The sequence below is a fragment of the Symsagittifera roscoffensis genome, unplaced genomic scaffold (genome assembly GCF_963678635.1).
Source record: "Symsagittifera roscoffensis unplaced genomic scaffold, txSymRosc1.1 SCAFFOLD_63, whole genome shotgun sequence".
Classification (NCBI taxonomy): domain Eukaryota; kingdom Metazoa; phylum Xenacoelomorpha; order Acoela; family Convolutidae; genus Symsagittifera; species Symsagittifera roscoffensis.
The window spans coordinates 102,362-117,899 of NW_026971067.1; the positions used below are offsets into that span (position 1 = coordinate 102,362).

At 33.8% G+C, this 15,538-nt stretch overlaps 1 protein-coding gene across 1 annotated transcript in view; it reads right to left on the reverse strand.

The window, feature by feature from the left end:
- Positions 1–4,702: 4,702 nt before the first annotated feature.
- Positions 4,703–15,538, reverse strand: part of LOC134856142 (anoctamin-7-like) — a 29,651-nt gene continuing 18,815 nt past the window's right edge. Inside the window, exons 6-9 of the mRNA XM_063872506.1 lie at positions 14,085–14,212; positions 10,349–10,481; positions 6,151–6,276; positions 4,703–5,505 (exon numbers count right to left, since the gene is read on the reverse strand). Of these exons, the coding sequence (XP_063728576.1) occupies positions 5,204–5,505; positions 6,151–6,276; positions 10,349–10,481; positions 14,085–14,212 (689 nt within the window). The 3' untranslated portion in view covers positions 4,703–5,203. The remainder of the gene's footprint in view (positions 5,506–6,150; positions 6,277–10,348; positions 10,482–14,084; positions 14,213–15,538) is intronic.

The following is a 15,538-nucleotide window of genomic DNA, read 5'->3' on the forward strand; positions in this document are numbered from 1 at the left end:
CGAGATGCTTTTGGGCGAAAGTTCGAGGAATACCATCTCCATTAAAATGAATTGATAATTGATCTGTTATTCAAACTCAGGTGACTGCATTTGGGAACGTTGAATGGCATTCTATTAGAGACTGACCTTTGGTATTCAAATCGGGTTGTAGGTCTTTAATTCGGTCGTTTGGATTGAAGATAAATGTTGCATCATCCGCAGCTAGTAAAGGCGTGGAGGCTTTACAGACACTGGGCATTTCGTTAATGAATACGAAAAAGAGAAGAGGAGCGAGAATTGAGCCCTGTGGAACTCCACTGTTAACGGTTATACGTTGGTTTCAGTATGTAGAACGAGTTGCTGTAAGCTTTTCTGCATAAGCAGATACGCCCAAATTTAGTTACACGCAAAGTCATGACCCTAAAGTATTGTTTCTTAGAACGTTTGGCTCCTCTAGGCTATTGCAATCCTACTTTTTAATATGCAACTTCGTAAAATAATTGATTTCTCCGTGAAGCTGACGCTAATAAGCAAAACTTACATGTGCGTGCTTTTGTATTTTTTTTCAGTAGTAAGTTTCAAAGTGCGATCACGCCAAAGATGGATTTTTGTGGGTTGACTTTAGAATTTTTTGTGGGGCGACTTTTGAAGTGCAGTTCAATTTCATTTACTAAATGAAAGGCAAATAATGCTCTCCAACTCAGAAAGCGGAAATAAACTTGTAAGTACCGTAATTGATAGCGGAGTTCTCGTGGTACTGTAATTGAAAGAGAATGAAGATTGACTGTTATTTTTTATTTGCTATTGATGTTTTTTGCTGTTGATCGAATGCAAGGAAAGCAAGATAAAATTCAAAGGGCTTTAAATGTGAAAATTTTGGAAAAAATTAAAAGTCAATTATCACTTCCAAATATCTTTTGGCTTTTCAAACGATGGGGATTGTGTCTCTGAAACTTTTGTTGCTGAAGTTTTCCCTAATTTTTGTCACTGATTTTTTTTCCATATTTTGGTTTCCGTCTGATTTTCTATTCACTAGCTTGCAATGTAGTGTTTACAAGGTGATTGGATGTTTCTTGACAGAAATTAGCAATAAAGCCGATGCTCACCGATTTTGTTGTTCGACGAAAGGCATCGTAGCATCAGCGCATTTGACAACTTCGGAGTTTCTTAATTGCTGATTCAGATCTTTTGTTTGAGTGGTGTTAGGACTGTCCAACGTGGAACTTATAGGAATAATTAGCAGTTTGATTATTTTTTTTTGTTAATTCATTGTGGCGGAGTCAAGTGCTATGATCAAAAAAAGGAACGATCAACATGTTTTTCTCATCAGTTATTCATCGAAAGGATTCGATACTTTAGATAAAAGCTTCTATAGCTGAAGTTGATTTTCGAAGTCCAAAGTTTTTTATGCTCAAGATTATCCTTCAACTGATATCTGTTCATTATTAACATAGTTTTTAAGCGTTAAAGAGCGAAGTGCTTTTACAACTTTTGTGCGTTCATACATTTTACGCTTTTATGAATTCTAAAAATAAAGTAAACTGCGCTTTCAGATTACAAAAGTGCGAATGGCGTGAAAAAACGTCAACGAATTCTAGTTTCAAAAGTGGATTTAAGTTTTTAGATTTCCCAGCGAAATAAAAAATTACCCATTGATCCAGTTTGAAATTAGGTTTTTTTTCAAAAAATAGTCAATGAAATTGTTTCTCAAGTTCAATGAGCTTTAGCCTATTTTTTTCCCGAAAAATGAAAAATGTTCGATCCTATTTGTTCGGTTTTCTTGTTATCTTTTTTTTTCCAAATTTCTCTTGACGATGTAATGATTTTTGATCTATAGTTTTTGGTTTCCCTTGGATCATTTTTCGTAGACCGTGTTAACAAGTTATTTAAGATTGTTTGGAAACTTTCTAAAAGAAAAATTTTCATAGCTGAGGAATATAGTCAGTGAACATGTGCTGTATGCTTCTTTTTTGTCCAAGGGGTACATCAGAAGAATAGTTTTTTCTTGAACTGAACGCTTTTCTGACAATTTAATGATTGACACAGTTGGCAAACTGGTCCGTCTTAATAGATGCGTTAACTTGAAGAAATTTTTTACTGTTATTGTGATACCTATGACAAAATTATTGGATTATTATGACCAACTTTTTGTCGACAAATTCAAAGACAAGTTTTTTTTTTCCCAATTGACTTCAGTTTTTCAAAGTAATCTTTTTTAACCCTAAAGTTAAACGCCTCTAGCAGTTTAATTGAATCTCCGATTCTGTTTCAAAATAAGAGCTACTAAAATTTGTAAGTTTATTGCTGCATGCTGTCGGGAGCCCTCTTGGGAGGCTCTGATTCTAATTGCTAGTTTTCGATGCGCATTTTTTTCATCTTATGCAATCGTAACCATGAAGTAGTTAGCATCGACCTGAATATTAGAGTTTCAAAAGTAAGATTACCCCCCCCCCCTTAGATTATATTTATATTTTAAAATATTATCAATTTGATTTTTGAGTTCGCTTCTGATTACGTGTTACTCAGGTAGCCATTGAGTGAATTCTATTTTATGTATTGTCATCTCTGGGCCTGTATGAAAACTAAAATTTTATCTTTTCTTCCTATTGGAAATGGGAAAAAATGACGAATTCCAGAAGTAACTGAGAAACCAAAAGTTATAAACACAGTAAATTGAAATTCGAGATAAGTCGATATGAAATATTTTACAAAAGGGTAACAATAATCACTTTAAATTTTTTATTAATTATTTTATTATTAATTATTAATAAAGTTTATTAATTACTTTAAATGGGTCCAAGCTGAGGAGGCAGTCGGTGGAGTTTATCGTTAAGCTCATTTAAGCTTAAATGGTGGTCAGAAAACTGCTTTTTAGACTAGCTATAATTTTTATTTTAGCTTTATTAAGCTTTTTTCAGTTTTATTTTAAATAACTTCGTTTCAAGTTCGTTAAACGAAAAGGATATTGCCAACCTCTGAAGTAAATAGTTTTACTAATAAGACTAGAGAGGGTTAGTATCAGTACGAACCTTCTTTTTTCTAGCCTTACTCGCAAATAAGTGTTCACTTATTTGGTGGCACTTTTGCTATAATCACGATCTGTAGCTGTGAAAATTTCATAGCATGTGTTCTCTGCTTAATTTGTGGCTAGTGTTTATGAATTATTAAGCGTTCGTAGCTGAGTTGTTAGTGCGGGAGACTCGTAATCTCTAGGTCGCGGATCGAATTCGATTCTTAGCCGGATTTTTACTAAATCGAGGTTTATTTCTACTTTTCTTCGTGCACTAAGTAGAGCTGCTTTTTGTCGTGTTCTCGCAAGTGTTTGCGATGCGCAGCCTTGCCTCTGTGTCAATAATTGATTTATTATACAATAATTTTAACCAATCAGTATTATCTATATTGTAGGTGCTTAAAAGAAATCACAAAGCCGAACAGCTCTATTTCCGATTGGAGCAACACACCGGCGCCTAAATTTGCTGTCGACTATTGGAAGCTAAAAGAAGACAAACAATCAGTCAAAGACATGTTCATTGCCATTAGAGAAGATAAGTTCAAACACCTGGTTGCTAATCATGTTATGGCTTCAATTAGCAGAGATGAAATGAGAGCTTTGAGGCAATGAGAATGATAGTAAAACAGTTAAACTACGAAGCTTGATTAAACTGATAAACTTAGATTGTTGATTCTAATCTAGGTTACAATGAAAGTGAAACTTACAATTCTGAATATAATTTTATCTTTTTGTTAATGTTAATAATTCTAAACTAATGGTCTCAAATGCAAATGAAAATAAATAGCTGAGCTAGCGATCAGGTTAATGGAAGCGGAAACCTTTTTCCTGGAACTGGTACTTGAAAAAAACTTAATTTGGAATCTAATTATGTTCTAATTGCGCTTAACTTAATTTTAATTCTAAAAATGATAAATGATAAAAAAAGCTGAGTTCTAACTATGCTAGGGGAGGTTAATGGGAAATTGCTTACTTTTTCTTCCTATGGTACCTCGTAACCCCCCTACTAAAGGAGTTTCCCCCATACTAAAAAGAATTGAGAGCATATACGAATTTTGTACCTTGCAACGATTTCCCCCTTTTGCAAAGGGGGTAGTTAACAAAATCCGGTTAATGTTGTATGTGAGATCAGTGAAGCAATGAGTTTTTGTACAAAAAATGAATATGCTTAATTCTGATTTTCCTTTTGTTCAACTTCCTCCTCTCCTATTGCAAGGGGGATGAACTTGGTTTTCAGGTCAAAGTTTTGCATATTTTCAACTGGTGAACTAGTGCTCTATAGGGGTGAATGTTCGTTACTAGGTAGCATAGAGGAGTATAGTTGAAGAGTTCCCCCATTTTTTCTGTATTCTTCTAATGCTTGAGTTTTTCCATCAGTTTTTTCTTAATAAATGTGTCAAAACTTTTTTTTGAAAACTGAGCCTAATTTTTGTCAATTGAGTTTCAAAATATTTGAATTTAAATCAAAATAGAGGTTCTTTTCTTAAAATGGAATGATTGAATATTAAATTTATTTTGAAATTTAAAATTGTGAGATGATTTGCATCTAATTTACATTGTATTCAACTGCAGGTCTGAAATGAGGTTATTATGATACAACAGCTAGCCCGATGAGTATTTTAAAAGCTGCTGGCTTTTTGACAACTTGAAGCCATTTTTTTGAAGTTATGGAATTGACATACATCAACAAATTGAAAATCAATAAATTAAAAACTCATCGTGTTTTGTTGTATTATGTTGCCCTAAATTTAACAATTGATTGAATTTTACTAACTTTGATATCAAAATATTCTTTCACAAGAAATTAGATTGTTTAGCAACTTTGTTTTCAGAAATAGGGAAGAAATTGATTTTTCAATTATTTGCAACACACAGATTATAAGGCGAAGAAGAATTGACTTAAGCTTACACTGCTCAAAATGAATATGTTTTTGGGCTCTTTAAGTAAAAGAAGAGATCAACTTATTGATCGGTATATGTCACATCATGGGTCCAGAAAATTCTTAGATTAATTATTTTAATTAAATAACGGAAACCTAATATCATTCTCAATTATCAGCAATATCTTCGATTAATAGACAAGTAACATAACCCAACTTTGTTCGAAGTTTTGTGACTTTTGATTAAGTTGCTGCAAATTAAGTCCAAAACATTAATTTTCAAAACTTAATCTTTGAGCCCAAAACTAATCGCCGAATTAGTTTATTTAAACATTCATCTTTCGTAATTTGGGCTACTTTTCCCGGTCGAACCCTGTCTGTAAGATTCCTGTTGTCTTTTATTATCCCTTCGTTTCAAATTCCTGGTTAGTTTCTTGTAAGGTGTCCCTTCTAAGTTCTCTCTTACACTCTTGTACTTAATTGTACTCTTCAATTTGTCTCCTTTTTTAGCCGCTTCTTCCAGCCGTTTTTGGACTTCGTAGTTTTCCTTTCGTATCGCGAGTAGCACGTGACTAGGAGTGTCGGGTATCATGTAGGCGAGCAGGAATTTGACCACGAAGCAAATATGTTCGAAGACTAATTCAAACGAACGTGCGATATGATTCAATACGTTACCAATTTTTCGTGCACTTAACTAAACGTCTTTTTTTTCCAGACATTTTTATATTGGTATGATAATTTTTGTTTGAATCGTTCCAAAAACAGATTTTGTAAAAAAGCTTAAAAAAAATCTGAACTGGCAGTCGGAAGTACGTGCATTATATACATTCTCTTCATAAGTTTTTCGTTTGATGCCGTGATAACCCTTATCCAATAATTGATCAAAGCTATTAATTTTCCAATTAATGAATAAAACTTTTAAAAACTTAATGCGATAAATTCTTTTGATTGTGTTCGGTTTTAAGTGTAAAAGAACGAAGTGATTTTCAGTTGATAGATAGTTCTTGTCGATTCTTTTTGCTTGTTTTTCAGGAACAAGTTATAAGACAAAAACGCCAATTACGAAGTTCTTGAAACTCAGGAGAATCTCACGTGATATAAATTTTTGAACAATTCGAGTTGATTTTTTGGTTTACTTTTTCACCTTTTTTTCAATCTTCTGTTGGCTATCCTTACCTTTCCTGTAGATTTTATTCACTATTTTGCCAGCTATCAGTTTGCGTAACCAGTAAAATTCATTTTTACACTTTCTTTTGAATCATATGGCTTGATGTGACTGACTCAAAAATATTTTGAGCTGGTTCTCGAGGGTTTCGTCTTTGCCGAACGAGCTCGTGAATGAAATGACCGCAGCATTCACAACTACTGACACCCAAGCAATGAACTCCATGATGGCGTACCACATTCCTGAAACAATCAATTTCAGTAGTTTTGAAGTTTATAAGTGTCGGTGAACGCAGTGAATACGTTTATACAGAATGTGTTGTTTTTTCTTTGCGGGGGTATTTCCAGAAAAAAAATCTCTTAAAGTTGTTCATGTTCAAATTTGATCTTTTGCTGGTGGACTTTTGATTTCTTTCCAAGTTAATTTCGAACTCTTTCATTGAAAAAAGAAAACTATTCTCATCATTTACCAAAATGAAAATTGCGCAAAAACGTGATCGACTTCTACAGTGCAATAAAAAGTTCACTTGTTGCTCCAGTTTTCTCACATTGGGATAAATTGATCGAAAAATTCACAAAAATTTCTTGAGTCCCAAAGAATTTTAATAGGCCATCTAATTTTTTTGTTAGAAATTCAAAAGTTCATGTTTTTTCAACAACGAAAACAGGTCAGTTAGTTTTTCGGTCAAGAGTTCCATAGAAATAAAAACTTTACTAATCGCGACTCTGTTTTCTAATCGATTTTGTGAAAAAAAGTTTTCACTCTCAATCATTTTTCTTTTTTGGTAATTTGGTTTTTGGTTTATTTTCAAGCTTGCATTCAACTCAGTTTATAAACACATCAAATCACGATCTTCAAATACAGAAAAAGAATGGATGTCTGAAAAACACATAAATCAGTTTTGAAAATATCAAAAATGGATTCAGCCTTAGGAATGTAGTTTTCAATAAATTAAAGCTCTTGTAACTCAGAGAGAACCTCCGCTCCATTGTTAAAAAAAAGTTCAAAAATATATTTCTGTCTTTGTCGCGAGAACGTATTTTCATATCGATTTGGTGCAGTAATTTAAACCCTGCTTGACTTACGCAAACCAATTTCAAACAAATCTGAAGGTACTTAAGTTTTCCTTGCGAAAAAAAAATTGTAGTTGTTTTTGCGAAGTGCATTTGCTTTTGTACTTAAAAAAGTGGTCTCATTTGTAATTTGATTTTGTTTTGTTTTTAGTTACTATCTCCCTTAGGCTATATAGTATATATCGTTTAAGCTATATCGTATATTCCAATGGTTAAAATTTTTTTTTCAATTTTCCTATTTGAAATCAGTGTTTACTTCACCAAGTTTGAAAGTTGCAACCTCATAATGAGATGCTGTCAGGATTTTGCGATTTCGGCCGCCATATATCAATAAGCAGATCTTTTAGGCTATGAGCGGCAATTTTCGAGGTTTTTCAAAATTTTCTAGAAAAATTTGGTTTTTAAAAGCTTCTAAAAACTTCAAATCGCAACCCTGTAGTTGGGGGATGCCAGGGTAGTCTAAAAGGCTGCGAGTCTTGCCTCCGAACCTTATTTCTCAAATCCTTGTAGTTTTCGAGATATGACGTTTTTCAAATGATTTTTCAAAAATTTTCAAAAACTTAAGATATTAAAAATTCAATAACTTTGAAGATCTCAATCCTGGAGTTGGGAACTGCGATGGTACTCTCAAGAGTTGCGAATCTTGCCTCTGAGTATGACTGCTCAATTCCTTGTATTTTTCGAGATTTGATGTTTTTTAGTATTTTTAAAAGAACTTAGATTTAAACAATTTACAAAATTTTGAAAAGAACTTAGATTTAAATAATTTACAAAATTTGAAGTTCCCACCTCTATAATGAGGCTTTGCTAGGGTACTCCCAGGAGTTGTGAGTTTTGTCTCCAAATATGACTGCTCAAATTTTTGTAGTTTTTGAGATATGACGTTTTTTCAAATTTTCAGAAAACTTATAGAAAATTTTATTTCTTCTAAATTTGTATTTCCCAACGTTTTAGTTTAGGTGTGTCAGAGTAGTCGCAAGGTCTCAGATGTTGCGAATCTTGCCTCCAACTGTGACTGCTCAAGTCTTATTAGTTCTCCAGATATGACGTTTTTTTTTGAGTTTTCAGAAAACTCAAATTTTTTTCTTCAAATTTTGAAGTTCCTAAGCCCCTGTAGCTGGGGGCTATCAGAATACTCTCAGGTATTGCAAAAGATCTTGCCTGCAATTGTGGCTGCTCAAATTTTTTCGGTTGTTTATGAGATATGACGTTTTTTTTTCTCTGGTTTTTTTCAAAAAAGACTTTTTTTTAGAAAACTTAGTTTTGGGTGTCTCAAAATTTCAAATTCCCAATGCTGTAGTTGGATACTGTAATCTTGCGTCCAAATGCGACCACCCAGTTAGTTTAAGATTCCGAGATGTGATGTTTCTAAGTGTTTCAAAGATTTTAAAGTTTTTCAAAGAACTTAAATATAAAAAACTTGATGGTTTTTAAAATTTTGATTTGAAAAAATTTGAATAAATTTTTTTTTTCAAAATTTGAAATAACCAACAATGTAACTCGGTGCTGTCAGAGTACACTCAAAGGATGCTGATTTTTTTTCCAGTATTTATGGTTTTTTATGAGTTGTTACATATTCTAAGCACCGGAGGTGCGTTACCCGCTAGTTGCTTTCAAAAATGCAAAACTTTTCTCATTATCGAAAAACACCGATTTAAATATTAATACCACAATAATACCACGAGAAAAGCGCAGACACGGTGAACAGTTTGCATAGCGTTTTCTCCATGAAGGAAAGATTGTGTTTGAATAATGTCATACATAAAAAGTCGATTTGAAAACAGAGCTACAAGGAAAACTGAAAAATGTCACAAAATATTCGTCGCAAAACTTTCATTATGTATTTGTCATAAAATATGTTAGTCATATGTGCCAAACAATTTGTTTTTTTTCTTGAGTAAAAGCAAAAGGTTTTGAAATTGCAAATTAGAATATTGTAAAAGTTGTTTTCCTTAGGTAAAATACATTTAAGTTTTAACTCAGTTTAAATCTAAATGAAAGCTTCTTCAAAGTTTTTTAACCGTTTGATGCAGTTGCTTAGCACTTATTTTGTTGGATTTGAATCAAAATTCTTGATAAATCCTGCTAACCACTAAAAAGCCTAAAACGGTTAAAACAAAAAAAATCAGTTCCTTTTTTAGTTAAGCAGCCAGAGGACAAATAACAAGTTCAGTTAAACAAGCTTAACAAAATGTGGCAGACTCAAGAGAAATTGCTTTGGCTATTAAACCCGTGCAAATATTTTTTAGGCGGCCAAAGTTTGAAGAAATAAGAACTATAAAACGAACCAAAAAAATCTGTTCTTTGTTTGAGCTATATGTATATGAAGTTCTGAAACTTTTCAGTAAAATCTCAACATTGCAGTGAGTCAGTCATTATTTTCAATTTTCATTGAAAGTTTTCAAAGTAAATGACTCTTTAGCAGAAAAGACACGACTCCAATGTCTCAAAACAAGCCAAAATTGAGTATAAATAACAAAAAACGATTATCTGTACGTAATTGTGACACGGAAATTTTATCGAAAGTTATCGACTTGAATGAATTAGTTTTGAGTAGGTTTTTGCACAATTTAAGAGAGAACTATATAGTTGTTTCTTAAGTTTTCACAGAGTTTCTTTGTAGACATTTTATGGCTGGATCGGTTGCTAAATTGAACGAATGTTTAAATTAGGAATAATTTGATGAATCATGCTGCCTGAGACCTTTTTTTTGCTTTTTTTTAAATTTTTTGTTTTGAGCAGTTTTTTATCCTATTTTCCTCAATCAGATATTCATAGAACTTCATAGTAACAGAAGGAAAAAATTTTTCTTAATTCAAATAAATTGTGACAAACATATGATTCTCAAGAAATGGAAAGTTCGTTCGCGGCACTTTCAACAGGCTGGATAGCCTCCAGTGTCCGTTCAAGCTGGTGCTCTTCGAAGGTTAAACTACAAAATTTTCGATACATTTTTGAAGCGCGCATAGCTTGAAAACAAATTTATTGTTTTTATTTATACCGACCCACATTTACAAGCAGATCGCGAACGTTTTGCTTTTCATACTTTTCATCATAACACGCCACGTCTAGCCATAATAGCCATACATGTAAAACGACTATATTAACAGAAAATTTGAAATGTGCGGGGAAGTGTCAAAAAGAGCCGCTAATAACAGCGCACGTGAGTTTCGAACCTCGATTACATGCATGCTAACCAAGAATCACCTTCACTGCGCCAAATTGCCTCAAAAGTACTCACCTATATCTTCCGCAATGTATGCCACTGGCCGTCTGTAGTCCCACAACATTCTCTGGGGATCCACACGCACATCAATCAGCCAGAACACCAGAGCCAGTAGAGGACCCAGGGGAATAGAGGCCGCAAACAGAACCTTACAAGACGATGGATTACAATAGTTGTCAAGTTGGCTACATAAAATGCTTGTCGATCAGCGACACAAAAAATTTGCGGACAAAATTTACGTCACAAGCATTTAATTACAACCGAAAATTTTGACGACCTTTTTATTAGGTCAACCAAATTGGTTTTCCGAGCTCTCCTAAAGCACTATAAAGACCGCAGATAGACCAAATTTTCCGCGCCGCAGGCAATTTTTTTCTAAAAACAGGTCAAAAAAGCCGTTTTTGGGCACTTTTTGGAAAATTATGACAAAAAACTTCGCGTTTTCTTAGCGCGCGCTCCCCCTCAAAGTTAGTATAGATTGGCGTGTATAGATTTTAGTGTCAATCGAACGAAAATGGATTTCCTGAAAAGTACCAAAGGGGGGACCCTTTGGGTCAGCAGGGGGTCGAATCCTTGAGGGGGGGGGGGGGGGGAGAGGAACATCCGCCCCATTGCCCCCCCTAAATCCGCCCCTGATTACAACTACAACAACATTCGTCTAGCATGTAAGAAGACACACGGACTGCAAGTTTCCTTTTTTGTAAAATCACCTGTACTTAGCAAGCAAGCTTTTCAATCTGGACATATCATCGTTTCCGCTGACAAAAAACACCATGTGTTTTGCACCACTAGATGAGAAGAATTTTTTTAAAAATCAGTAAAATGGTGACTGCTCAAATGACATAATTCCCAAATGCATTAAACTGAAAAAATTACCCTAAATGACATAAGTTTCAGTGTTTTATTACAACCAAAAACTTTTTCAATCAAAATTCTGAAAACTTGTGTACAAGATCTGGATTTAATTGCATCCAAACAAATTTGATTCCTGCAATTTTCTCTAGGTGGAAAAATTCACTATGATTTCTGTATACCTGAAACTATTTAGTAAACAAACTTTTCTGATTTGAGTAAAAAGTTTGGAAATTTCTTTGATATTTAGATTAATATCAACGATTGAACAAATAATACAACTACTTTTAAGAACTTGCCCGCAGAATTGCTTTCTTCTGAAAATTTATCATTGTTTATTTTGTGTGGAGTTGATTATTTTTTTTTAAGTTTCCGTAAATCCTTTTGCGAATTAGTCCATTTAAGACGCAATCGATATGGTCTGGCAAGGATAGTACCACTATTTCCGGATTTTTTTTGAGACAAATGACCTGAGTTAGAAGTTATCCACCTGCCGTAAAAAAGTGCATTTCATAATTTATCAATTTTGTTCAATAAACTTGGTTTCTGTTTTTGAAGTTATGGTTATTCGTGTTTGAAAATCGTACCCCCAAAATTTTACGAAATTACAGTCGAACGAAACGATTATTTTCTAATTAAAATGAAAAGATGTTTCGGGTTTTCTCTCGTGGCGCTTTTCGGAATGTTGCTCGCTGTTGTTATCGTACAAGAAACCATTGCTATATTCGAGGACTCCAAACAGAAAAGCTCTTCTATCACTTTTCCCGAAATACCAAATGGAGTTTATGAGCAGAGCGTGTTGCTTATGAACGCAATAAAATTGGGGTCCGATTTCGATTATTTGGAGTTTTTGTCCTCGTGCGAGTGCCGACTAATGTCGTTTAAGAACAGAAGCGACATCAATTCTTGCAGGGCTTTCGAAATTCAAGTGCCTGTAAATTATACACACGACAACGGATCATTTTTCTTGTCGACAATACCCACCACTTTAATTTTGAACCCTCAGAGCTATGTCGATAGGGCGTATTTGAACTTGACTTGTAACTTGACTAGAGGAGTTTTTTTTAGTTACGCAGCATTTCCTGTCGAATGGGGCGAACTTATAAAACTAACTTCAAAAATTGAAGACGCCCTGGCGTTTTATCAGAAGCATTTTGAGCTCCGACCACTGGATTTTCTGACCGCTGGACACAAAGTCGTGATAAAATATTCAGAGAAACATTTTGTGGACGAAAACGGAGTTATGGGACCCACGGGTCGGTTTATTTATTCTGATTCCTCGTCGACATCAGCCAAAGATCCACTTGTTACCGAGATGATATTCACCTACGCTTCGTCCAAATACGAGTTAGTCTCGGTTTTGACGAACAAAAGCTACTTTCGCATTGTGAAACTCTTCGCTACTTTTCTGCTGGCGTCTGAGAGAACATATTCAATCTACAAGCGACTAGCAGTTCGAAAGAATTAGCTGCCAAAAAAACGAGAATACTCGAAAAATGAACCGATAATAATTTGCGATATTTATCAACTGAAATATCCATATACGTCCTTGTTTAAAATAGTAGTCTATAAAACTCAAAAATAATCGTTTATAGTAGATTAAAAATGGCTTATAATTTAATTTTTTGTCAAATCAATAAAACTCATTTCGATTGATTATTCCGGATATTATTAAAGTTATAATGAAGTCGGGATGAAAATGAATTTTGTTGCAAATTTTAGTAAAAATTTCAAACACAGTGCAGTATAACCAAAACTTAACAATTGCTTTCGGCGTAAATAGGAAAATCTAGGAAATTTTTAAAGTTTCTCACTTTTTTGTTGACCGATCTTTATTTACTCTCCCTGATCCAATTTAGGACCCACCAGCCCGCTTACTACACCTTCTCCTCGTTTAAATCCCTACCCCCCCCCCCGCCCCCACCGCTGCCTCCTTTACTTTTCAACCTACTTTGCCATGCTTCAACCCCACACATCACCTTTTCAAAATTAAAGGGGGAGGAGCGGTGGTGGGGGGGGACTAAAGGGATGTCTAAATGCGGAGGGGAGGGAGGGGGGTTGGTGAATAGTAATAGAGTGGGGGGGGGGGGGGGGAGTTTGAATAAGTGAACGGACAGGAGAGAGGTAGGGTTAAACGCGCAATTTGTATAAAATTGATTAGGTTTTGCGAAAAGTATAATATAGAGATTATAATCCATTATAACGGATTTTAAAGGATTGAGTTTTTTACGGAATTAATCGATTATAATGACACTATAATCGATTTCATGGTCTAATATTACGACAAAAATAGATTATAATGACAACTTTTTAGACAACACTTTTTCACTATAATCGATTCCATTGTCTAAATTTACAACAAAATGGATTACAATGACATTTTAGGCAATTTTTTTTTCATTATAATTGACTTTTATCCATGAAATTCCGGCGCGGGTTGCTTATGGGTACCGCAAAAAATAGTTATTGGGGATTTTATTGTCTTTTTTGTCTCTGGTTTTCTAAAGAATATACACTGCAAACGGTGCGCCTTATGAGAATACAGTTTGGACTAGTGACGGCAAGTTTAAAAAGTTTGAGACAAGTTCAAAAATCAGCTTTAACCGCAAACATTAGGTAAATATTGTTCATCCCGTGACCTCAAAAAAGCTCTGTTTCATAGTCTGGAAGAACCAGAATCGCTCATAAATGTGCATAGTTTTCAAATAGCTTTGAAGGAAATCTTGCTGCGTTAAAATGGCCAGGAAAGTGCTGATCTGCTAATTAGAATTCAAAACCTGAAAAAGATTTGAAGCCTTTCTTAAGATCAATTTTTTTTGTAGTGAAACGAGAAAATATTCTTTTTAAAGCGTTCAGATTTTGTATGTAAACGAAACTCTATTGTAATCAATCGTCGAACCTGATAACCAAACGCGACTGTTTTTTCGAGGTACTCTTCAAGCGTGAAGTTCAGCAGAGGTAGTTTGACATATTCGCGAATCATCATGTTTTCACGCAGTTTCCTCATGTTGTTTTCGTCAGGATCCACTTGAAGTTGATAAAAACAATATGATAGATGGATCACAATAAGAAAACAAGAGTCACGAACTTTAAAAAAATTAACTTAATTAATGGTTTTCAATAACTTATAATTTTGATATATCCAACTCATTTGTTCATGCGAATCAGACAAATAATCAAAAGAATGGTAGCAGTAGAAATAACCAGCAGTTTTTGTTTTGTTTTCACATTGTTCCGACCATTGGAATTGGGGAGGATCTTTGTATTTGGGTATATTTTAGTTTTTTTTCTATTTTGTTTTTCACGCAAAATTAGGTACTCTGAATATTCAGCTGAGTGATTTGAGTGATATATCAAATTAGAGCCGTTTCAGTCGTCACACGAACTACATTAGAAAATTTCAAAAAACCGTCTGACTGTTGAGAAAAACTGATTTGAAACTTTTAAGACTTATTCTAATTTCGAGCGAGCAATGCGTTTGAGTAACGCTCTTTATATGGAAGTTTGCTGTTTTTTTTTAGATTTCCAGAACAAAAAAACTCAATTTTTCTATATAAAAGTTAGTTTTGGATACTTCATTTAGTGCTTGTTTGGCAAAAAAGGCTTTTTTTGAGCAAAGTATTAGAAAACAATTTTAAAAGTTTTTGTTTTAGGTTTTTCATAAAATTTTTGAAGACACTTGTTGTCGATCATGACTAAATCACTAGTTTTCAATGCTATTGCATAGTTCTAGAATCATAACACCCTCTAAAAACAAAATTAATTTGAAAAAAATTATTAAATAGCAACTGTCTATCCCTGTTCAATTAAGACTACGGTTCTTCTACCGAGTATATTTATCATTCCTGCCGGAGATTTCAGCTTTTTTTTTTAAAGTTTTTGGCTCTTTGATTCTTGCGATCAGTTTTCCTTACCTGGGCGAATAGCAAGGGTTTTACAACTGAGTTGTAGTCTCAAAAAATCTTGTTCGTCTTAAGGAAATTTTTATTTCACGCATTGAAAATTGCCCATTGCGTTTGAATTTTTTAGTTTTCCACAAAATAGTTTTCCTTGTTTAGTGTTTGTTTTTAACTTGTTTTGCTGCTGGTTTGATCTGAAGCGTTTTTTGTTCTTTGCTTATGAAAAAATTAGCCTTTTTTGGTTTTCCATGTCTGATTTTAAACTACGAATCAACCTTTTTTCGTTTTCCGTGTCTGATTTTAAAAGAGATCATGAAACAATAGAATTCATTTTTTAAAATCTTTTTTGCCCATAATTTTAATGCAGATAATTTGACGCAGTTCGATTTGAATCAAAGTAATTTTTTTGCTTATGAAATTTTTATTCTACCCTTGTGTTCATTAATTTTCGAAA